The 24,929-nt window shown below is 37.9% G+C and overlaps 1 protein-coding gene across 4 annotated transcripts; it reads right to left on the reverse strand.

Annotated features, from left to right (window-relative positions):
• Window positions 1-1,589: 1,589 nt before the first annotated feature.
• On the reverse strand, window positions 1,590-24,623 carry scml2 (Scm polycomb group protein like 2). Of its 4 annotated transcripts, none has more exons than XM_028015614.1 (14): window positions 24,280-24,623; window positions 20,357-20,408; window positions 20,096-20,164; window positions 19,658-19,728; window positions 17,958-18,192; window positions 17,433-17,521; window positions 16,165-16,408; window positions 7,827-8,137; window positions 7,462-7,588; window positions 5,991-6,197; window positions 5,313-5,486; window positions 4,548-4,799; window positions 4,205-4,359; window positions 1,590-3,404 (listed from the first exon to the last, which is right to left on the reverse strand). In XM_028015614.1, exons 2-14 carry the CDS (start codon window positions 20,376-20,378, stop codon window positions 3,279-3,281), a joined length of 2,082 nt encoding a protein of 693 aa, XP_027871415.1. In that variant the 5' UTR covers window positions 20,379-20,408; window positions 24,280-24,623; the 3' UTR covers window positions 1,590-3,278. The 4 variants fall into 4 exon arrangements, with proteins under 4 accessions (XP_027871415.1, XP_027871414.1, XP_027871416.1 ...); XM_028015613.1 differs by having other exon boundaries at window positions 7,462-7,591; XM_028015615.1 differs by having other exon boundaries at window positions 4,548-4,763; window positions 7,462-7,591; window positions 24,280-24,616.
• Between the last annotated feature and the right edge of the window lie 306 nt (window positions 24,624-24,929).

Consider the following 24,929-nt stretch of genomic DNA (forward strand, 5'->3'; position numbering starts at 1 on the left):
GTGACTGCCCAAATCCAAAATGGTTCCAGAAACAATGAAGATCAGTATGAGACGAAAGAAATATCAATGTAGTTTGTGACTGACATTGTAGTTGCTGCAAGTGACTTGGATATGTGTCAGGGTTAGGTTAGTTCAGGACATCCATTCTTGTTTCAAGTATTTAAAACATTTATTTATGAATTTGACTGAATTTTTGTGCAAACTTAAGAGAACAGCTATTTTCTGGCAGCATTTTGTCTACTTATGAGGATCAGCAAGCATGTGCCTTTGTGTCCCATCATATTTTACCCAGTGTTCCCTAAGTTATATCTTGTAAGTGTGGATGTAATTCAGCAAAGAGGTTTATAATCTGGAAACTTCAAACTTTTACAATATGAGAGGCCACACAAAACTACATAAAAAATCAAAACGGTGTCTTGAATTTGTGGATTTTTCAAAACCAGCTTCTGAAAGCAAAACAAAATAAATCTTGATTGGTGCCACATTAAGAGTTTAACAACTGAACATCTCAAAATCAGACTTTTCACAGGTACTTTGAAAAGACCTACAGTATGTTGGACCAGTTAATCTCTTGCACCACCCTCGGAGTGTCGCTGAATTTTGAAATGTCTTGAAGTCTTATGCTCAAAGTATGTCTAATACTTGTAAAAACATTTCAGCAAATCTCTTGTATGAATTATCCCAAGTTGGTGATTCATAAATAAAACAAAACAACATTTTAAATTAACCATAAATGGTTAATTTTAAATAGGAATCAGTCTGCTTAAACACTGTAATCTAAGCCTGTGCTACATTCTGTAGAATGAGTATATGTCAAGACGTTGCACGGATAACAGTTCTGGCCAGCAGGAGATCTTCCCACGGTGATGAAAGTACCTGTTAGTGCCTTGCAGCAGCGTTCAGCTCCTTTGGATCTTTTTTTTGTCCTTTGCTGCCTCCGTGAACATTTCCTTTTCTTTATGTTGTGAAGCAAACTACAAACAGGACAAATAACAGAAAACTCCAGTGTGCATCGCATAACTATTCATTCCCCTAAATTTAGAACTTTGTAGAGCCATCTATTGCATGCGGAAGTCATGATGTTGCTTGATCAGTGTTGGTGTTGCAGCCACGGAGGCCTTTCCGAAAAGATGTGTATGCACCGGTCAGACCAGGTGACACTTAGCTTGCTCACAGGTGGACTTGATGTCACTAAGTATGTGGCTTCTGAAGGTAATTAGCTGCACTAGCGCTATTAAGTTTCATTGCAAAAGTAGTGAGATATAGTGATAAAAAGAGCATTATAAATACAATCTATTATTATTATATGCATGTGCAGATTTTCTTTCTTTTATACATATATATATCTGTTTTTATTTTACTTTACCAAATTAGAATATTTTGTGCTTTACATGCAATTTAGATTTTCTTTTTATTTAACTACAAGTTGAAATGCAACACACAATAAAAAATGCCAAGATGGAAAATCTACTTTTGCAAGGCACTGTTGTTTAACGCAGCTCCTAAAATTCATAAGGAAGAACTGAGAACTGACGATGGAAAACATAAAGCTAGAAACACACTGCGAACAGCCCAGGCCTTCCACAAAATGGTAATATAAACAAATGTTTAATTGTGTGAATGCATAGTAGACATATTAAACACACTTGTGATACAGTAGAAAATTTGTGTTGGTACACAAGAAATGCTACAGAGCAATACATAGGCATTACAAATAAACATAATGAAAATGATGCTGCAGTACTGAACACAAAATGTTATCATGTAAAACATCTTCTAAGAGAAAACCCTCACTAAAACCTGAGTTTCACATTAAAGCAACACGGCCTCAAGTATCAACTTGTTGCCACTACAGGAGACTGACAATGTGAAAATGCAGACACGGTTTGGTTAGCAAATGATTCTGAAATGTTCAGAAAATAAGTATTTCTGCCTTCAAAAACAGATCAACACTTTGAAACAAGAGAATATTTACTCAAACACCTCATTACTCTGCAGGTAGATATTTGATGGTCACACAAAATACTATTCAGGCTAAAAGAAAAAATGGTTACACTTGATACAGGTGGATACACTTTGTTACAGTACAAAATGATACAAAATAACAAACAACCTACTTGTTAATTTAACTTTTGTACAAAACTATTTCTCCATTATGTTCAGGTAGAGCAAGTCTGGTTGCTGTACATCCTCCACAGAGATCAGACTTTACTATAAATGATGCACTTTTTATGTTAATATCAAAACACGTCTTGGTTTTGAGTGTGTGTTTGGCTGTCAGCAGTCAAGATGAGGCTGACCAGCACAAATGTCATCCAGCATGCAGACCATTGTAGTTCTATAACTCAGGAAGGCATTTTGTACAAGACTACCACTTTCTGAATCAAATCAGTCTCCACTCTACCAATCTTAATACATAATCTTTGTCAATAAAACTATACCGTAACGATTGACTTCAGCAAACATTTTTGTCCGGATTAAACCCTTTCAATTCCCATAACTGAGGTGCTCTCGTTGTTCAGTCCCTGTTCCAGCCTCCGTGCTCATACATCCTGCAGCATGCATAAACAACGTTGAGCTATCCGTTTTGAAACAGGCTTTCAGAAACCTCATTGCCTAAAGCAAAACAAAATATTTACTGTCAGCACTTAGACTAATGTTTCCAGTTGTTTGTGCGTTATCTCTAGTTTTAAATTGAGATCTGTATTCCGGTTTTTACCAGCTAAAAGTAGAAATGTAAAGTTACGACTTATTGGGATTCAGAAAAATGGCCTTCATTTACTCATAATAAGGCAAAAAAATACATAAAACAAAACCGATGTCTATGCTATGGAGTCAGATACGAACTGCTGCAGAGCATAGGTTCAACTTCCTACACAAGCTTTGCTTCCTGACTGGTGATAACAATTTAGAAATTATCAGCTTAAAATGGAAATAACAGTTTTCAAACTGGTATTTACTTTTCTATAATTGTGTCTTCTATGCATTTTCCTACACTGAAAGACTAAATTTTGCTTGAAAATATACTAAATAATTTCATTATAGATAAATAATAAAAGTAGGAGGAATTATGTTTTTTTTCAGCCTCAGTTCATATGATTCACACTATTTATGCAGAAACTATGTTCCTGTTACTAAAACCCAGTATTCCCAAAAAGTACCAGAACATGGCCTCGGTGTCCTTATCGGATTTATACCGCAAAACATTCCTGCAAATTGACAAGAAGGTTTGGGTACCATTGACAAAACAGTCTCATCTTCATCATCAGCGTCATCATTCAATGCTTGGTCTGTCTCAGCTTCTCGATGTGATGACACAGTTTAAGAGCCGGACCCAGCTTCAGTCCCATGTACTTCATAATGACATCACTGCGCAGCAGCATCAGAGCCTTGCCGTCGATCTCCTGCAGAGAGGATAGCGTGTCGTCAGCAGACTCAGGATTACAAAGGTTCTCATGACAGAAATATACTTGCTTCTAAACTTCATAGCCAAAATGTTCATGTTTTTGGACACTCAAACATACACAAATATCTGATTTGTTGTATTGCAGACAATTGAGATGACAACAATGTAGGAGGGTAGCATTGCAACCGATACAAGAAAATTGGAGCAATCATTTGCACAAGCAGTTAAATAAGCCTTGAGAGAGTGACTCTTTCATTGCAGAAGGACGCTGTTCAGAGGAGGAAAACACTAGATATGTAAAAAAATTATTGTTCTTAATAAAAGTGGTTCAACCAACTTTGTATGATTTGACAAAGGTGTTCACTTCATATCAAGTTACTGAAGCATTTAATTGTAAAGTTATCTAAACTCTACTGCGTCCACAACCGGAGCCACATGCTTTTGGTCAAATGAGACCAAGATTGAGTTTTAATTTAACAAATGTGCTGAAAACACAAGTGGACTTTACTGTCTTCTTTGAGCCTTTTTCTCTTCCAAAGGCCCCGGAACTGTTGCTAGAATATTTGACTTAATGAAATTTAGAACCGTCAGGCAACTTAGTGGTGGACTCCACCAGCAAACTTAAAAGTTTTCATTATTGGATCTCTCTGAAGGATAGTGATCCGAAATGTATGGTCAAATCAACACACAAGCGGTTCATCAGAAACAAAATCAGATAACTTCCATGTGGCTGGCACCACACCTGTTGCACTCTAAAGCATGCATCAAGACATCTGTTAATTTGACAGAAATACTCACATGTTTCCTGAACAGGTCGACATGCGGACCAAGAGTTTGTGGATCCGCCTCTTGGACAAATCTTATGACCTCATCAACTGACCAGGAGGAAGCATTGTTCCCTGAAGTCTCTCTGTCCTGTTTCATGTGATCTGGACCTGTTGTTGAGCTAGCTGCTGTAGGATGTGAGAGGAAGACAGCCTAGTCAAAGTAAAGCCCTTTCACTTTTACAAATGGATAGGAGCTCTGGTACAATGGCGTTTCGAAATCTACATGAAGAACTCGCACATTTTACAGAGAATTAAAGCTTTACATAAAAAAGCAGTTCAAAACAGTGTTTGGTTGTGTGCATTTTAAAACCTACCTTCCACTCGTCTGTGTGTATTTACAGGACCAAGCTCAGGGGGGTTGGAGCTGACTCGCCGAAGGGGCGGCGGTGTTTGTGTGTGTCCAGGATAACACGGCCGCTCCCTCTTTGCTGCTCTGTAGTCCAGTGTGTTGTGAAGGGGCCGAGGGGAAGGTGTGGGGTCCTTTGTTGGATTGTCATTGGAAACGCCGTTCTCAGTGATGGACAGTGGTTCTGTTCCAAGACAAGACGCGGCACATACTCCATGAACTTCAGAGGCAATGTGATGCATGTTTAGTGAGAGCAGCTCATACTGGACTCATTAAATGGCAGTATGGTTAGAAGTGAATTAAAGATCTTAAATTCACTGTGTGAGTCTAGTACTTTATGTAGACAACACAATTCTTCCCCCCAAGGTGAGAGCTTGGTGACTGCTGTGTCTGATGAAGTCATGGTTTTGTTGTAGCTTCTATAATACAAATTGAAGGCTACCGTCCAACCGATCAAAAATAGTCTATGTAACAAAACATGCATTCTTTCGCTTCAATTACATAAATATATATATTTAAATGTATTAATACTGGTAAGTATTCCTGAAACAACAGCACAGATCTTGTTTTAAATTTATGTGAGTAATGTTTTTATGAAATGTATGATTTTATGAAAGCGGAACACCAAGCTTAGAAAGTTTTAAGAATGGCAACGATTGCAAATGTATTCCAGACAAACAGCTTATCACTCAAATTACTATTTACTTTCAGAGACTGAAGGAAATCCCCCCACCTGACTTGGTTCTGTTGTAGAAGCGTGTGCTGTTGCTGTAGGGGTTAAAGGGCTGCGAGCTGAAAAGACTGTCGCTCTCCAGGTGTTGGCACATGTTTTCCAAGAACCGCAACACAGACGACGCACTGGAGGCCGAGGGCAACTTCACATAGCGAATGCCATGCTCTGAGCAAACTGAGGGCAGAGCAGAGCACCGATCACTGGGTGTACATACTGAATTCGCACACGCACATGCATAATATGCATTCACCGCTAAACAAAACAGCAGATGGCTCAGGGTTCGCACCCTCCCTTTATAAGACGTTAGTTTTCACCAGTTCCACGCGGCATGACGCCCTCCCACCCAAGCCAAGCCAGCACAAATTAAAGCCCACCCCCCCCAATGCCGTCCACAGCTTTCCCTGGAGGAAGACTGAATCCCTGGATCCCAAACCAGGTTAGACGCACGTCAGTTCAGATTACAGAAACGGTTCTGACATGAGCTCCTGCTACAGAAACAATGTTTTGTTAGTCCAATTTTGCCTTTCTGACCAATCTGCACATGTACTTAAAAACTGACAGAACTGCTTTATTGTGATATTAGGTATATTTTGGCTAAGAAAAAGTTTAGAAAACTAGGAAATTACAGGTAGAAGTTGACTAGCTTTGCATAAATATGTGCCTTTTCCCTGCATTTACCTCTAATGACCTCTCCTCCCGAGTGGGACTGGCTCTGTAGAAAGGACAACAGCACCGAGGGCTGATACGTACAGTCCACACAGGCCTGAACAGCCTGCTGAAGGACTGCGTTGACCGGAGCTGGACCAAAGTGGTCCGGCAGCTGCTGGACCAGTTTTCGATCTAGATGTGGGCCGTAGTTGCCATGTTTGTTGACATAGACACACACTGCGGCGACACAAACCAAGAGAAACGTTAGAAAACAGGGTTAACAGGGTTCAGAGTTCACAGGGAAAAGTTAAGGATTTTTGGCAGAATTAAAAATGCTTTGGGATAATGTTGATATTTTTAAGTGATTTGACATTTTATTCACTGGATTACAAGGGAGTGTTGTTTATTTATTTATTTTTTTGCCATTTAGCTTCATTCATTCTGTCCTAATTTACATAGTCGTTGCCCCACTGCAGCTGTCACCCACTACGATGCTGCCACTGCCATGCTTAACTAAGAGGATTATATAATATTAGCCATAAGGCTTCATGTTGGACAAGCATGGTTGATTTGTTAAATCAAAAGAAAGTGCCAATTCTTTTTTGCTAGTGGTATTCCAGTGTGTGCTGGTTTTGTATTATTTTATAGGTCATAAAAATCAAACTGTCCAATTAATGACATTGTCAAAGTAGGAAGATGCATTTATTTGTTAAACACATGCAATTGTTTCCTGTGGTTTCGTACCTTTGTAACTTAACTTGCCGCTCACCAAATCTTGTCCCGACCTACATTGTTTTTTTTTTGTTTGTCAGGTTTAGCACAACGACACAAGTGGTTAAAAAGAAGCAAAGTCGGAGCAAAACACAGACTGCCTTTTGCTTTGGTTGATATTACGCCATAATTTTACTTTATGGAAACCAAAAAGTAGGTCTTTAGACTTTCAAGTTTGTGATTAGTCCAAATGTGAAGTTGAATACGTTACATTTTCTTTTGTTAAACATAAAATAGTTGATGAACTCATTAGCTATGCATGGGTTACAATTATGTTTTAGATCCATCACAGTGTAAAGTAATGAAAGCAAGGTGGCAGCTGCTTGCTTGCGATGCCACCAGGCCTCAGAATTTTGCCCTGAGGTTTCAGAGTTGGCAGTGGCCTGAGGACTGTCAGATTATTTACTCACTGAGGGTCTCCATCTGGCACTAGCTACCCTACAAAAGAACCAGACCTCTCCCATCGCTGGGCCCTCTTTGTTATACTTGTTTTGTAAAAACATTGATTGGCTGTCTCTAAGTGAACTGATTATTTGTTATTTAAAGAAAATCTGTTTTTGATTTAGACATACCTTTATTTCAATACACGACACATCAATTTTTATGTTTTTTAATAAATTGAATCACATTGCTTTTTTTATGGTTACCGACTTTCGATAACAACCTTATCTATACATTCATATCTATAGCCACAAATCGTTCACTGGAATCAGCTTAATTTGTTATTCACCTGTGCAAATTACATTTGAGCCGTTGCTGAGGTTGCTGTCCACAGAGACGTGGCTGGGGTTCAGTTTGATCTCTGGAGGCGGGGTAGTAACTGGAGATGAGCCTGGGGATTGCCCCATCAGAGGTTTCTTCTGGAGCAAAAAGCAAACAAGCAATTTTGATTACATTTCTGTGAGCTTCATTTGGCTCCATGTAGATTATTATTGGCATGTTGAATCTCTCCTACACATGCATGGCGCTGCAGATAATACAGACACTTATATAGTTCAGATGTTGTGCCGTTTATCTCTGCAAGACTGCATAAAAAAAACATGACGGGGTTGTTTTTCCATTGCAGGACAGATTAAGTATCTTGTGACATCTCACCTTGCCTTTAGGCTTCGGTCCTCTCTTCTTGTGTGGTCTGGGGGCCAGTGAAGTCTCAGTCACTGGGCTCTGCGGTGCTCCATTCACGGCCGCTGCCGCCGCCGCCGCCTCAGCCGCTGCTTTCAGCAAAGCAATGGTCTGGGATTTTGGACGGCGACCTCGGACACCCTTGCGGACGGGGAGGGGTGGCAGGGGATTTGGCAGTCGGTATGAGGTCTGCATGGAGGTCGAGGATGAGGAGGAGTTGAAAGAGGAGCGACGTGTTGCTGATGTGGAAGAAACCGGAGCGAGAAGTGCACCAGGAAGAGTAACTGAGAAAAACGGGGATCCAGTGGGACAGAGATGGAATAAAGTAAGATTTCCACACAGACACAACACTAAAATTAATCAACAGTGTTCTCACAATATCAAGTAGTGTTAGTCTACTGATAGTCAAAAGATTTGTTTTCTGATTTCTTTGCAGATTGTCTGTCAGTCGGGTGTTTTGCATCACAAATACAAACATAAAATCAACATGCTGTGAGAACCTAATTAATCATTCTCAATCATTGCATTCTCTGCATGGAGAACAGTGAACCAACTATGTGACTCTATATCTTACCAGAAAATAAAAACAAAAATTGTAGTACTCAAATGTAAATCTCAAATTAAAACTATCTATATTAGCAATATTTCAATCTGCCTTTAGTGTTTAGGATTACAAATTGAATAAAGATGAATTAATTCAGCTTTTGTATGTGATTTTCGGAGGGGAAAGATAACAACCGTTCAGCCTCCAGTTTCACTGAAATTGACTTATATCCTGTAATAAAAAATGTTAATAATAAGTAATATTGCAATACCAAATACTGCATCATTTCTAATTTCTAAAGTTACACTAAGATTAAATGTTTCCTATTTCATGTTTTTAAAAAAAGTTATGCGAGTTTTTTGGAGGCATGTTTACACTTTAACATCTGCACACAAACAAAAATTTAGCATATCATATTTGATAGATATGATATATTTACATCAATATAGCATGAAAGGACAAAGAGGGTGTTAGAAAAAAGAAAACAGAGGCGCCGCCCCTTTTTGACATCATTAGCTTCAGCTTGACACTGTGATACGATCACATAATCATCGTAGTGAATGTGGCCAAGACAGAGCAAAATGAGAGTGGAAAAGAGAAAGATAACCATCTCGAATTTCAATAACAATGTGGTGCTTGGTGAGAATGGGGGTCTGAAAGCGCACACTGACTCTCTCGAGGGGGCATAGCTTTCATCAGAGCCTCCTTGACTGAAGCAATATAGAGTAACTATGGAGTCTTTACAGTACTCTCAGAGGGGCTGCGAGGGGAGCAGTGAAAGCTGCTTAATTGGAAAATGAGTGAGAGTGGGCTCACAATACAACAGTGTCTTGTTTTAAGGAGCAAACGCTCACTCGCTTGTAATGGACGGGTCACAGACAACATGTTTAGAGAAGCACAGCGATGCACCCCGAACGCAGAGAGCTGGCCGCCTTATTTACACAAATCATACTAGAAGCTGCAAAACTCTCCCAAAGCGCATTAAAATGTTTGAAGAGTGACAGACAGTGGGTTTTAATTCAGCAAATAAATCTGGGTTGGAATGCCTTCTCTGATCTTCCCCTGTAATATATTCACCTAATGTGACAGCCCATCATACCATTTCCATAGCTGTGATTAATGTCTTATTCCTTCATATATTAGTTTATAATCACATTTATGCAAAACAGATTGCACGCTTCCCTATGACAACACCTTTCGAAGGAAATCTGCTAAAATATGACTTTCATCAAACACTGACATTATCAGATCTAATTCATCATCTAGTTCCTGCTCTACTGTACAGCTATGGGGCTTTCACTAAGCAAATCATCAAACTTTTAGGAAGAAATATCATTTACAGTATGACCATAAAATAAAATGGAAAAATTATATGACCAGAAAATATTTCACTGCTCAAAGCAAAATGGCAGAGAGGATTAGTAAAAACTGAATGAAGCTCCAAAAAAAAAAAAAAAAAAAAGTATAATGTTTCCATGTTTTCCTCAAAGAATTTCACATCTATTATTTTCTGGTAGCTCAATAATCTGAATAACCTGAAACATTCATACATGTGGAGCCATATGCTGATAGAAAATCATGAAGGATTAAAACTTGTTGACAAAACTGCCACGGTGGATAGATTGTGTTATTACATCCTCTCTATTGTTGTGATTGATTCCTGTTTCTTTAGCTTCCCAACCTACATTATATTTCCTAAGAATACCTCTGACCTGAATGTTGTTGCAGTTTTCCCTGTGAATGAATTCAAGGACCGATTTTAAGTTTGGCTAATCAGCCTGAGATTTAGAAAATTCTAGTTTTCTATAATGCATGCTGGTGAAATTAAAAGTGTTACAAATGAAAATCTGTTCAAAAAAATTCCCCTTGGCTTAAATGCTTTTCTATATGTTGTTTTATTAAAGGCCATATTTTTCATATTTCCCTGTTTTTTGAAGATGTTTTGTCCTCATTATGTAACTACAGGACCAGTCCTATTCTCCAGCTGCTAGTAGCAGCCATGTGGCCAATAAGGAGTAAGTAAACAGTGGCCTGGACGTTTGCTATCTTCACAATGTTTTAATTTGCCTATCTAAGTGGTTTCCATGTCGTCAGATTTATTGGACTGATAGCATTGTATTTAAGACAATAAAATGTAGCTTAAGGTCTCTATCTAGCATCAACACGGCAAATCTTACCAGGAATGAAGCGCCCTGAACTCAAAATTTCATAAAGCTAATTAAAACCTCCTACAGTATCCTCTCTCTCATCAAAGCCAAACAATCTGAATGCTGCGTGGATTATGTGTTGAGGCTGCAGGCTGTAATTTATCACTGACAGATATTATTTAATCAAGTAGACAACCTGAATGTGTTGGTGCGAGTGTGATATAATTATTAAAAATATTATGATTACTACTGCTATCAATACTAAGTTATAAATATGATAAGTTTTTGAACAATACTCAAAGAATTTACACGATTGTTGCCTTTTAGTTTTGAAAGTCAAAAAGAAAACATGCACTTCAGCTCTTGACAACAAACTTAATAAATGTCGATAGAGTGGACAAGTTTTGAAAACTCAGAATATGTCTAGAGAAGCTTTTTTAGAAGTTATGAATCCTTATAGACACATTGAAATAAAATTGTGATTTTGATTTGAAAATAAGAAATCATGCTATATTTTTGTTATATTGCCCAACCCTCTTTTAAAGGGGATTAAATTAAATCTTCTCACAGTACAGAAAACGGTGGAGAACATTCAAGAAAACTACCACATGCCCAGCTCTTGTTTTCCAAGCACATTCAAAGAACAGACCACAGGATCCTAAAAAAAATTTTTCAAAATCCCTTAATTGTCATTCCAGGACCTATCGGAGCATCTAGCTGTACAATCACAAAGAGGCTGCACAAGTTTAACTTTCCTCGAGGGTTTGCAAGCAGGACACCTCGTTCCAAATGTGATGCATGAAGGTGGAAGTGTTGAGTTTGAGAATATTTTGCTCCAGCAGAACCTGACCAGCTCGATATTAAAGAATCCAAAACTGCACGAATAATATCAGAGACCATCTGTAAAACATTAAGCTGAAGCAGCACTGGACCTGGCAAAACAGCCACCAAGTAATTGTGTTAAGACGAGAAAAGGTGAAACTAGGAAGCGTTGTAGTAAATATACTTATAAAATTTAGATGCAGGAAAACCCTCAAATGCCTCACAGCTGAAAGTGAGGAGTGACGCAAACCTTCCTCAGATCTTCGTCAAAGACTAATAGATGGCTATAAGTTACTTTAGCCAAAATCCCAACTTTTTTGTAGAATTGAAGAGAATTTATTGCCAGCAAAAGTACAAGACAAACAACAGCAATAATGCTTGCCTGCAGCAAAGTTTTCCACGAGTCTTTAAACTGGTCACATTTGCAGAACTTGATATTATGTAACAGATCACGAGAGATTGTATTCTGCACAAAGAATAATTTGTCTTCGGTTCCTGCCTAAGGACAGACTGCTCAGAAATCGTCTGCTGGGAGTTCATCCTTTCACTTTCAAGTCTGCATGCAACAGACGAGCCCGTTTAGACTACACTTTAGCTGTGAGGTTCCCATACCAAGCTGACACCAAACAACCAACGACATCAGTTATAATAATGATGCTTAATGACTGAAACATGATTCATTTTTTGCTGATTAGTGCACTCATATCACTTTATTGTGCTGAGATTTTACTGAGACAAGATCAGAAACATAAGAGAACAATTCCCTTGAATGACCTTTTTCACATGACTGCATATATTATACTTATATGTTAACGTCTTGCATCATCTAACAAACTGGAACCCCAAAAATAATGACTAGTTCATCAGAGAAAGCAATAAAAAAAAAAAAATTTTAAAAAACAGAAATAAATCTGAGCAAATCATGAATGGCATGTCTACTCTACAATGAAGCAGGGACATATGGTACTGATCATGAGTATATAATTCGAACTCGACCCGATGACCTGTGTAAAACCCTAGCCTGAGGAAATATGGTTGTGTATGCAAGTTGGGGTGTGTGTGTGTGTGCGTGTGTAAGAGTGTGTAAAGTGGCGCCGCTACAGAAGTGTGTCTGCAGTCTGGAGTCCTGGGGAGGGGCTTCACAGAGTTCTTTCTCATCTAATTAAGCTTACAAACCACACACACGCACGCGCACGCCCCCTCACACACATCAAAAATAAATATACAGGCTGCTCTTTTCACTGATTCACACCACTCTGAGACTTCAGGTGTGTAACTGCATGTAAAAAAAGCAGAGAAGGGAAGTTACACAAATGGCTTCAAGCTGCAAAGCATGAACAACAAAATCTGTTCATGCACACATCGTCCAGCTTCATCGAACACTGAAACAGAATGAATTGCTTGCTTAACTCTTCACCTGAACACAACCACACTTAATGAAATAGTTAACTCTTCATAAAAACATAAAGACAAATCCCAATAGTCATTGATTGTTTCCTAAGCCAGCTGCACACTAACAAAGACATGATTAGAAACACATGAAGCTCCAAACTTAAATAGAGCCACCATTGCTGGGAAACCTTCTCACCCAGGTCCCCTATTTCATGCAAGTTTCCTGCTAATAATTTGAAGAATCAACAATGATTGATAAATTCAACAAGGAAGATTATTGTCTTTACCTGAACAACAGATTAACTTATTTCCATTTCTTGTTTTTCTTCAAAACAGTAACCAAACATGTATTAGTTTTGATCACTAATTTGTCTCTTTGGAGACTTTCCCCCTCTAAAATAAAGTTGCAGTGTTAGTTAAATAAAAATCACTACACCCCTGCAATCTCACCAAATCGACAATGGTAAACTGCCATAAAACAGCTATTAATGACAATTGTGCAATTATGTGAGTTGACAAAACGCTAAATTTCAAAAAGTAAAACATAAAGCCAGATAAAAAGTTTTTCCTACAATTATGCAATAGAACAAACTGACACCACTCACCAGGAAATGCAAAAAAAGAAAGAGAAAGAGAAAAGCAGAACTTCAGTGCACTGGAGTACTGGTTAGTAATGTCTTTGGCAATAAAAGTCCCTGCTTCCTGGTTTGTCTTTGTCACCGCTCTGTTTCTTTCAGACGCTGCTTCTATTTCTCCAGCGGCCGCTTCATCTGCACTTCATTGTCTACTTTCGGTGTCTTTATTAGCTGCTTCTCTCCCTGTCTCTCTTCTCCCGGCAGAAAACCCACAACAAAGCCCACGCTGCTCCTCGGGCTGCTGGCTGATGGAGCTGCAAAGCTTCCCTCACCAATGAATGAGCAGAAGGAGGGTGAGGCGGGGTAGGGGTGCTGGTGAATTTACATAGGGGTAGGGGAAGGGTAGAGCGAGTAAAGGAAAGGAAAACTGGGTGAGGAAGGGGGAAGTTGAGCTATTTATTAATGTTATCTGTTTGCCATATCGACAGTCTGCATCAGTCACCTGCTTCTAAGTAATCCTCTGGGGGAGGGGGAGAACATGTGTGTGTTTGTTAGGGTGGGGAGAGGTTACCGGTGGGACTCCAAGACAGGGTGGGGGATGGTTTAAGCTTTAGGATAGGGGTGGGGGGAGAGGGGGTAAAAGGTTAAACTGGATCAGGAGGGTCGAGATTGAAATGAATGAAAACTCCTGGAGTTATGCACACATAAGAAAGATTCTCCTCAGAAAAAGAGACACAAACACCAACACACCAACACATACGGCAAAGACCCAGGAGGTGTCCATCTCAGTGTAACCCTAGACTATTCAGGCGGTTTCTGATGAAAGATGGCTGGGTCCTCCTTTGGGAGCTGACCAAGTCGGATATCACCCAGACTCTGGGACAATGCGGGAAAGACCCTCGAATGACATCTTAATCTGCGTCTTAAATGGCAAAAAAAAAGGAAGTGTCAGATTTCTACTGACTTTTTAAATATATGTTCACCAGCATCTTCAAACAAATATTGAGCCCTCTGGTATTTAAAAATGAAATCATAAGCAGGAGCAAAATCCTACTATGTTATGTGCATATATAAAAAATATACCGATTTTATTCTTTGGGTTTGAATCTTATTAAGACATGTCAGTCACCCCTTTGTTTTTCTATCCATTCTCACTAGTTGAAAACCTAGTATTTATATGCTGTCCAAATTGAAAGTTTGAAAAGAAAATATTTTCCAAGCATTTGGAGCCAAAAAGTGACATTATAAACAAAGAGGAGTGGAGCCTTTGTGTTACACCTAGACATGCATTCATACATTATTCACAAAACACTATTATGCGATTTTTATGCATTACCAAAAAACTGCATGACTATAGCAAGATATTGTTTATAAAACTCATTTCACTTGGTCTTGGCATGTTTTGGTTTTGTGAAGGAAAATACAAGTATCGGGGTCAAAAGGATGAACTGAATGAAAGCCAGATAAAGAAGGAGTAATTGCATTGTCTCTCACTTCTTCTCTCGTATGCAAAGTTAATTATCAGCCCATTAACACCTCCACACAGCCCTCACTTTTTCACCTGCTTGTAAAAAAAAAAAACAGAAGTGTTCTTCCGATTATCATTATTCTTTGTTGTAATTGTAATTTTTTTTCACAAAGCTTTTAAGTTTTGACCCGTACCGAAGACAATACGTTTGTTTAATGTCAACTGATTCAGAAGTACATAGATTCAATATTTTTTACAGTCTCCAGTTTGAGTGACCTAAATGTGCTTCTGAATTATTCTCCGTGTTTCTGGATATTTAATGAAGGATCCATTATTCATCTCACATTATTCAGGTTTTTAGTAGGCAAAATTTAAGCCACGATTATATTGTTGGTGATTCATTTTTGTACTTTTAAAAGGATATAATATGTCACATGAAATTTATTATATTAACTGGCAGGGACAATGCACATTAACTAACATTACTCTAATAAGGCACCAGAACTAATAACTTTTCATCTGTTGTCCCTGGATTAAGAGAAAATCTGTCGTGCTAGAAACGAAACTAAATTTGAAATTACTTTACACAAATTCTGTTTATAAATACAATAAATATAATTAATACAATGTGTTAAATTTCTTTAAATATACCTTACATTTTTAATATTTTATAATCATATGTTACACATTTTATGCCATCTGAGTGCTAAACAAAGACACAATATGGATTACAAAGTAAAAAGAGGACATTTTGATTTTTACCGTGTTCATGACTAAATGCATACACTGAAGGACTGGCACAAGCTTTGTTGAATCCATAATGATGTCGAGAAATGATAAGCAACCAGCTGGCAAGTTCAGAAATACATAATAAAAAAAAACTGTAATCTGTAACATAAGACTTTATTCTTTAAGCAACTCAGTGTGGATTTCATCTCCTTCTTGCTAATTCACTAAAAAGACAACTTTCAAATACAAGAATTTAACATCTGATGCCCTCTAGTGGTGAATTAACAAAAAAAAAAAAACCCTGCCTGTTCACAACCAAGAATCAAAAGACCAAAGAAAGACATAAAACCATCATGTCTTCTATTAGGATAGTATTTGTAAAATCTGAATTAATCTTGAATAATTAAGAATGAACTTTCATATCAGACAAGATAAACAGGAATTAAGTATTTGTCCTTTTCTCTACACCTACTGTGAGGTAAGTAAAGCTGAATTGAAAGTGAAAATCTATAGCTGGAAAATGAAAGATTCTTTATTCAAGTTCAATTTTCTATGAACAGATGAAAGATTTACCTAACTCCTGAGAAGTCTATTCAAAAGCTTGATTAAGAAAACAGCAAAAAGCAATGCTTACAGAAGTTTCCTGGTGGCTGTAAGCTGTGCTTCGTCAGGGCACACCAACCAACAGGGAAGATGTCTCTGGAGTCGAAGGGGCACCAGTAGTCGAAGGCACCTCGCCAGCCATCAAACATTACAAAAATCTCAAGGCCTCGGACCTCTCCCACCGTGGCGGGACAGATCAGGTAGGGGTTTTTCCTGTCCACAGCCTCCAGCTTCATGCCGGGCTGGAAGTAGTTTTTATCTGCGCTGGCTGGCTCCTAACACAACAAAATATGAAAACATGGGAACAATGTTATGTTATGACACAATGTAGTGCATAACTGCGAATTGGAAAAATTGGTGTATTATTCTAAGATGTTTTTAAGTGTGAACTCCATGTATATCCCACACTTCTAATTGAATATGTTCAGCTGCAAGTCAAGGGCAATATCTTAAGCCCATCAGATTGCTCTGAGAGTAATCTAGGGTCATGGTTTGTAACAAACCGCACACAGGTGTTGCTATGGGTTTCCTTTAAGGAAGGAAGGAAAGAAGGAAGGAAGGAAGGAAGGAAGAAAAAAGAAACAAAGAAAGAAACCATTTTTGCTCCTCTTCCACAACAGACAGATTTGTAGAGTGTTCATAACAAATATCTATCCTGTCAACAGATTCTCCAACTTAAGGATTAGATCTCTGCCGTTCCTCTTGGCTGCTACTCTGCTCTCCTTGTCCAGCCAGTGAGTTTAGGTGGAGAGTTTTGTCTTGGCAGGTTTACATTTGTGTCATACTCTTTCCATTTTCAGATAATGAAAAGAGTGCTTTGTGGACTGGTATTGTTTTATAACCTAACTGAGTTTTGTTTTAAGGGTGTTATTAACACAAAGGGGGATGAAGGCAAAAGCACACCATGCTTTTCAGATTTTTATTCTAATAACATCCCAATTATGCACTAATTTGTGTTGGTCTAACTCTAAAACCACAACAAAGTACATTGAGGTTTGCAGTAGTAACATAACAAAATGTGAAATAGTGACATACTTTTACAGGTGCTGTTTTTGATTGATAAATATCTCCCTGTATTTTCTATACAAAGAAAAACAAGTCTTTGTCTAACGGAGGCTTCATTTGAAAATCAATCTCTATAAAATGGTAAGCACCTTGTTCAAATATATTTTACAGAAATCTTTGTGAATCTCCTAACTTCAGGTCAGACCACTAACTGAATCCGAGATTGAATCATCCTATGTGACACATGGATCAGACCATTCTACAAGTTAAGTGTTTTTTAGGTTGCCTTCTTACCTTCTTAAAAGCAGAGGCGGGGGCTATCTCTGCACCGCTTAGCGTCCGCAGGAGAAACATGGGCCATGAGGATGCATTCATCCTGAAACCTGAATGTGCAGTAGATACCAAACAGTCACCACTTCTGAATCCTGTTGGGAATTTTTCAAGTGTATTCAAGGGCCTTTCTAACGGAGAAACCAGGGAGTGAGTAAAATCACGTGTAAAGGACAAAACTGGCAAAGCAAGCTATGCAGGATGGCTAACAGTATCCCTGCTGTGACTCTGTTTTATCTTTTACATGTTCAGTTAAGTTGAATTCTGCAATTACTCAACCCAACACATATGTTTTTCAAAATAAACATTAACTTAAAACTAAAGAAAAGAAAGTGTTGAAAAGTAAAAAGTCCAATTTTCCTTCCAAATCTCTCTAATGTACGTCACATGTTTTGCAGCTCAAATCAAAGCTAAACTATTGTTATGATTTTATACAATTTCTACTGGTTAGAGATCCAGCTGTGAGCCCTCGTGGTTAAAGACGCTCACCGAGGGGCGGCTGCAGCATGTCTCCAGTCCTTTCACAAGTTCCTATTGGCTGGATGTCCGAAGAGTCCACAAGCCGCCAGAAGTCATTAGTGTTGTCGCTGCCATCCAGCCGTAGTCGCAGGCGAGTCCCCATCATGCCCATCACCGTGGCGATGCACACCGAGTTAGAGTTGCGAGGGTCTCGAGCCTCAAGCTTCATACCAGCTTTGAAATCATTGGAAGGGGGGATTCTAGACTGCAGAGAGACAAAAAGACACCGTCAGTCATTTTAACTGGTCTCTCTGTCCATATGGCTGCCATATAAAACAGATTTTTACTGAACAGAATTGGTCTGACTTGCTGATTTTGTCAATTTTTTTTTATTTTCCTTTAAAAAAAAAATTGCTTTTTTTCTGAAAATAAATGTAGCAAAGATTGGCTTGTAAAGGAAAAGAAAACCGTGCAGCAGGTTACATAAAATAGGTCGTAGCTTTGAATCCAACAGAAAATAAAGGGATTACACTTTAACTATTATCCTATTGTAATAATTTTCTCCAGGTCACTTCAAAATGTTCGTGGTAGATTTATGGCCCACAAGAACATTGATTTATATATAGGTGGAACAGAGGTAACATCTGATTTTTATATAAGTTCAAAACGTTTTTGTTAACCTGACAATGCATGCCAGTTGTTCCTCTTATATGACTGACTTTATTTTTATTTTACTAATGAAAAAAAAATCTAAAATCGTTAAAACACTCTTGATGTGTATGATTAATTCTACCCTAATTGTGGAATAAGATGTTAAACCTTAAATGTGAACCAATTATTTTATTAAGTAAAGTAATAATATCTAAAAAAAAAAAACTCTGAACATGAAAAGCAACCCCAGAGATGAGGAGATATTCTGGCTGCAATAAAAGACTTGGTTTGTCTTGAGCTGTTAAAGGAAAATAATATCAACCATTGTTTTTATTAACTGTTTAAATTGGCATATCTTTTTGCCACAAGTCCAATTCTGATTGATTAATCAGCCCTTCATGTTGATTCCTCCATCAAAAGCAGAACAATAGTCCCTGACCTCTATTGAAGTGCATCAAAGAGTCCGCTGAACTTTAATTTGCTTAAGGACCAAATTAGTCAACAAACAAGAAAAAAGTCAGACCTTCTACTATTTAACCATCCAATGACCAGTCAAGGCAAAATAAGGCAAAAAATGACAGATTTTTGCCAATATATATACTGTCGTCATACTTGACAATACAAGAGGTTGATTTTCTCTGCCAGTAAAAAAGCAAAACATTTTTTTCTTTTACAGTATGTGCCAGTATTAATGCATCTCCACTGGAATGATATTCAGTCGTTACTTGTTTCTAAATCGTATGCTAACATATCACTCTTGTATACTTTCTGTAGTATTGTATGTGGTCATTTAATAACACAGGTGATTTCAAGAAGTTGTTCTTGCTAATGTGATCATTTTGAGACAAGAACTGCCTGACAATAAGTAGCTGTTATAGTTTTTAACCTTTGCTTATAAAATTGACTACAGGACATGCAAAGTGTCCGTTAAGCAGCAGCAGCAGCATCGACGCAACACTGACTTAGAAAACAGAACAGCTACAAACATGAAGGGAACAACGTAGTAAAATAAAGAGATAGTTTTTGGGGATTGAAGGAATAACAGAGCAAAAATGCATCTTACTGTGAAGATCAGCTACCTGTTTGAAGCAAGAAGGTGATGCTGCAACAGATGAGGTTTCTCTCAGATAGTCTTCCCAGCTGAACGGTTCTGTTAACAAAGATAAGAGCAGTAAACTGATGAATAGCTTCTTACTTGGAAGTACATTATGAATAGCTAAACAGAAAACACAGGAAAAATAATAAAGATTAAGCCATTAATCAACTGATGTTAAATAAAACACTATCAGTGGATACACAGCTAATAAAAAAACTTTACAAAATATGTAATTAAATTGCTCAAAGACACAATAAATAGCAGCTTAAGATCTAAATGAAAGCACAGCAGCTAATTCTAAGCAGTTTCGCGGTAGCTTATTTTTCAGTTTTCCAAAAAGTAATTTAAGAAAACCACTCAATAAGGCATTAACACTGGAGTCTTACTGAAAAGTTCAACAATGAAAAGCAGAATATCCGACCGTTTGATTTGTCGAGGGCAGAGCCAGCTGTGATGCTGCTCCGCCTCTCCTTCTTCTCCTCTTTTGGATCTGAAATCAAAACAATAATCCAACGATGAGAACAACACGACAGAGCGGCAACATTTTGAGCGCGTCGTAAACATTAAACACCGACGACATTATTGAAATGGTAGGCACTCTCTGTGATGCGTCTAAGATTCGGATTGGGGTAAAATCCTGAAAGATCTCAGACCGGACAACCCGAGAACAACGTACTCGTACCTCTTTGTGGTGTCCGTCCCATGATGACCAGACAAGAGGGCTAAACAGAAACCTAACAAGAAACAGGAAAAAAAAACAACCTGTAATTGTTAGCAGAACGCTAAAGTAACCTGAATTTAAAAATATTTCAGAATAAATCATAAGTTTAAACAAGTTCTGGTTTTGATTACATCTGAATCCTTTGATCTGATTTCATCCAAACATAGCTGTTTTACGTTAGATTGTCGAAATTACATGTAAATATTAGGACAGAAATCAAAGTGTTGGAAGTTCAGTAACTAAATGGCAAATTTTCTATTTAAAAAAATCACAGCACTCATCATCTGCTGTGTTACTTCATTCTCTGTGTTCAGCATAATGAGTGTTGAGAAAAATAGGCTTATAATGTAACGCTAGTGACATTATTACGCTGACATAACAGTGACCTGCCTCGTAAAAATATTTATGATTTATTTTGATTTTGATTTCTTTTTACGATTAGAGATTAGGTACAGAAAAAAAATGTCAAGAGTTTTCATTTTAAGTCACCAGCATTACAATTAGTTTCAACCCAAGCAATTCCTAAAGCTAAAATGTAAAAAAAAAAAAGCAGGAAAAAAAAGCATTTTGTGGATGTTCCTTTGGTTTACTCTTCAAAACAGAAATGGCGAGACAACGTGCCATTCAAAGTGGTACGAATCTAAATAAACTCAATCTGCTCTCCATCAGTCAGAGCAAAAAATTTAAATCACGTGGAACAGGGACAAACTTAGTTTTTCCACTACACACAGTGAGAAAAATGGAGAGAGAGATAAAACATTCAGACAAACTATATGTTCATCGTTTCTTTCTACACTAGGCACAGCTACTGCAACAAAAGATCTGCGTATTTCAAGGCCTTTTGCAGAAGTAAACTATCTGTGCCAATAAATGTGGGGACCATCATGTATTGCACGTAAAAATAATTTTCTACATACGTCACATCTGGGAGAAACTTCTGACTTTATTAAGTTGCACATTTATTCTAAGCTTTAACTCCACTCTATGGTTAACCTCCTGGTTATTTTAGTTTTATTCTGTTGATCCATTTGTTTTATTCTGTTTTTGTTTATCCAACTGCAGACCTTGTTTTTTGCTACCTTTGGGTCTTCATTGAGTTTGTACACGGCGGGAAAAAGGAACATTTGTGAATAAAAGCAAAACGTTTTTATATTTGTGTAGATTTTGCTTTTTCTCTCCTTAACCTGTAACTCTGCATTAGAAGCTAGCTTTTTTTTTTAATCTACTTTTCAAATTTGTTATTTGCTAGCTACCATCTAAAATTTGCCAACAGAAAAACAGAGTTAAAAACGTACTCGGCTAGAATAAATGTTGCAAGTCCTCACCATTCAGGTTTTGCGGCATTCTTCCATCCCAAATAGCTCTGCCGCAACGCTAATATTTTCCTGTTGCTGCAGTGGAGTGAAGACATTTAAATAGAGCATTTCTGCAATGTTTAAACTGAAATGTTGTCACAAAAGTCTAAATTAGATTTATGAAAACTGCATGCCCTGGAAAGTCCATAAACAACTCAAGAAGCCCAACAAATGTAATCCATAGCAGCAAAATAGCTGCTATGTGCTACGAACCGGATCCGTCAGTTTGAAGGTTAAAATCTCTGCGAGAGCCTTCGCTCGTGTGAGCAAAGTCTTACGAACTGCAGCACAGCTTTCCTTCCTCCTGAAGAGTGAACCCCATTTAGTCTGAAGGAATCATAAAGCAACTCAAGCCACTATAAAAAGCCATTAAGTTGTGTGGATGTGAGGACTTGAAAAGGATTCCTGCTCTCTGGGAAAAAAAAAAAGCCCGGTGTGTGTTTGCTCTGGTCTGTGTGCTTCACCCAGGAGGGTCAAACTGAACTGCCCTGCAGATCAGGAAGCACTTAATTTTTACTGCCCCCATTTCCACCGGCTCTAACATTGATCTGGGATTTGGGTAAAGTTTAACAAAATCTAAACTGTGGTAAGGCTTAAAACGTGGCCTAAGGCCTGATTTCATGTAAAACTTTACTTCAGAAAAGTGAGGCAGCTATTATTTCATCTCGTTTTATCAAGTATTGGAAAAAAATCAGAAGCATTTAATGCAGAGACACACTTTAAGTGTTGTTAATTAATAGCATTAAAATGTCTACTTTAGTCATAACATGAATGAATAATGTAATTTCAATAGGTCATTTATGAATGTTGGAAGAAAACAAAACTTTTAAAGGAAGATGGTTATCCCTCAATCCAAACAGCCAGTCAAAGGTTAACGTATTTATAAAAAGAATACACTAAAGAGCAAACTTTGTATTGTGAGACTGTTTTCACTGTAATTAGCTTTCACCCAACAACTACTACTACTACTGGTGTTAAAAATATAAAGATCAAAAACACATCTTAAAGTTTATGTGATCACAAAAATATGTTTGCAGAAAGAATATATTATTTTGAATAAAAACCAGCACAAAGGGCCCTATTTTCTTTGCCTCAATTATTTTGGAAATGATCAACAGGGAAACAACTAAAATCTCTGAAAAGATGCAATAGTGAAATTTCTCTGATTTATCAAATCATGTAAGAAAAATTATAGTCTTTTAGTACGACAATATATTTATATATTCTATTCAGGGGTTATTGACGATGCAACAAGAATGTTACAAAATTACTTTGGTGCGTTTTCCCACCTAAAAACAACACCATCACACAGTAAGTTTTTGTCATAAGCAAACAGATTAGTTAGTCAATTAATTTGAAACAATTGGCACAAATCAAGGACGGAAATGATTCTGCAGGTTTTTAACAACGTTAAAACGTTGTAGAATATCTCACCAGCATTACAGAGACGCAGCACTTTCTGAGTTCCTCATAACAATGACGAAAATAATATTCATAATTTAAAAAGCTAATAAAGAAAATAGCTAAGCACTGCTGCCACAACTTTTCAACATTTTTACTACTTCTACAAACTATTGAAGCAAATGCTTCAGATCAGTAAATCATTTAGACAGACTGACTTGATCAAACGATTTCTTGCTGGCACAATTTTATGTCTAAAGACTTTTTATTAAATTGTTAGATGCTGTTTTGTCTAATTGTTTTTTTTTTTTTTCCGAATATCTTTCATTTCTTAAACGACACAAAAAACAAAAAGTAAAACTTGGATGTGAAATCCTCTGAAAGAAGCCCGCTGTTTGGACCCTGTGGGTGTCGACTCTGACTGGCAGAGAGCCTGCAGGCTCATGTTACTGCTGCTCGGGTCCTGGAGATGGGTGTGAGCCGCTGCATCATCACATCACATCAAACAACTTATGAAGCCCCACGAGTTCACATTTGGACCATTTAAACGCCCATTTCGCCGTGAATCACACCATGAAATGTCGAGGTAATCTCACGCCCTGTGTTATTGATCAGAGTAAACGTCTAAATTAATTTTTTAACTACCTGGGAACGGCAAAAAAAAAAAAAAAAAAGCTGAAGAAAGCGTGGCTCAAAATATAGGTGAAGAAAAGTCTGTGACGCATTTTCATTTGGTTTACGGGCACATTTTGTGGGCGGGACGGCGCTCATTACACGGGCTACACACTGCTAACGTTGCATTTCAGCTACGGCGTGGTTCTTGATGCTGCGGGAGGTTATTATTTTTCCCCCCCTCTTAGTTTCAGTGCAAGCCTCTGCAGGAAGCCAGCAATCAAAAAGCGAAGGGATATCTGCAGAGTTCAGAGTAGCTACAGTAAAGCGCCAAGCCCCCCTTTTCTCTCTCTCTCTCTCCGTCCGTCAGTCTGCACAGAATAGCTACAGTATAAACAATCTATCAGTGCGCGGGGATAAGGAGCAGGGTACGGCGAGCAGCCGCGAAAAGAACCCGGGCAGAGACGCGTCACCTGCGGCCCATGAGACTATTTATGAGATAGCAGCGGTACAAACCGTGAGAGCGGGCTGTTTTGATGAGAGACTCCTCACTTTCCATCAAATGCAAGCCGCCATATTCGCTGCAGCTCCGCGCATGTCCACAACGCAGTGCTTTAATTCATCTTTTCCACCGGAGCACCGGGGGGGAAAAAACAAAACAAAACAGCGGTCACAGGAGGGGAATTAATAATTAGTCGCTCTAGTTGGACAAGAAATGTCCTCATGTTTCCGTTTCATCACAGACGGTGGGGGGGTCACGTGCAAACGAATGTCATTCATGTTTTTAATCGCTCTCTGATTGGCACGCAGAGGAAGTTCAAGCGTCATTCCTGACGGTAATAAATAGCAGCTTGGAGATGAATGACCAGTTGACCAGAACCCAACTTTTTCAGCTAAGTTATTGTCTGATCCAAAAAGAAAAAAAAAAAAAACTTGCACCAAAATAAACAATTTCTGATTATATGAAATACGTAATTATGTTTTTTATTATTATTATTATTATTATTATTTCGCCGTGCTTTCTGTTGTGCACAATGTCAGTAAAAGGAATTCTGATTCTGTATTCAAGTTATTATTTAGACTGTTAATGTGTATTTAAGTAGGTAATTTTTACCTGCAAATAGTCATAGTGTTATTAGTTACCTTTTGTATACAATTTACATAAC

This window comes from Xiphophorus couchianus, chromosome 4 (genome assembly GCF_001444195.1).
Source record: "Xiphophorus couchianus chromosome 4, X_couchianus-1.0, whole genome shotgun sequence".
In the NCBI taxonomy this organism is placed as follows: domain Eukaryota; kingdom Metazoa; phylum Chordata; class Actinopteri; order Cyprinodontiformes; family Poeciliidae; genus Xiphophorus; species Xiphophorus couchianus.

Coding starts and splice junctions, on each gene's coding strand:
- scml2 (XM_028015613.1), bottom strand. CDS start 20,378: ATGGGACGGACACCACAAAGAG. Junction 4,800..5,312: donor CTACAACAGAACCAAGTCAG/GTGGGGGGATTT, acceptor TTGCCTCTGAAG/TTCATGGAGTATGTGCCGCG. Junction 4,360..4,547: donor TACACACAGACGAGTGGAAG/GTAGGTTTTAAA, acceptor CACATCCTACAG/CAGCTAGCTCAACAACAGGT.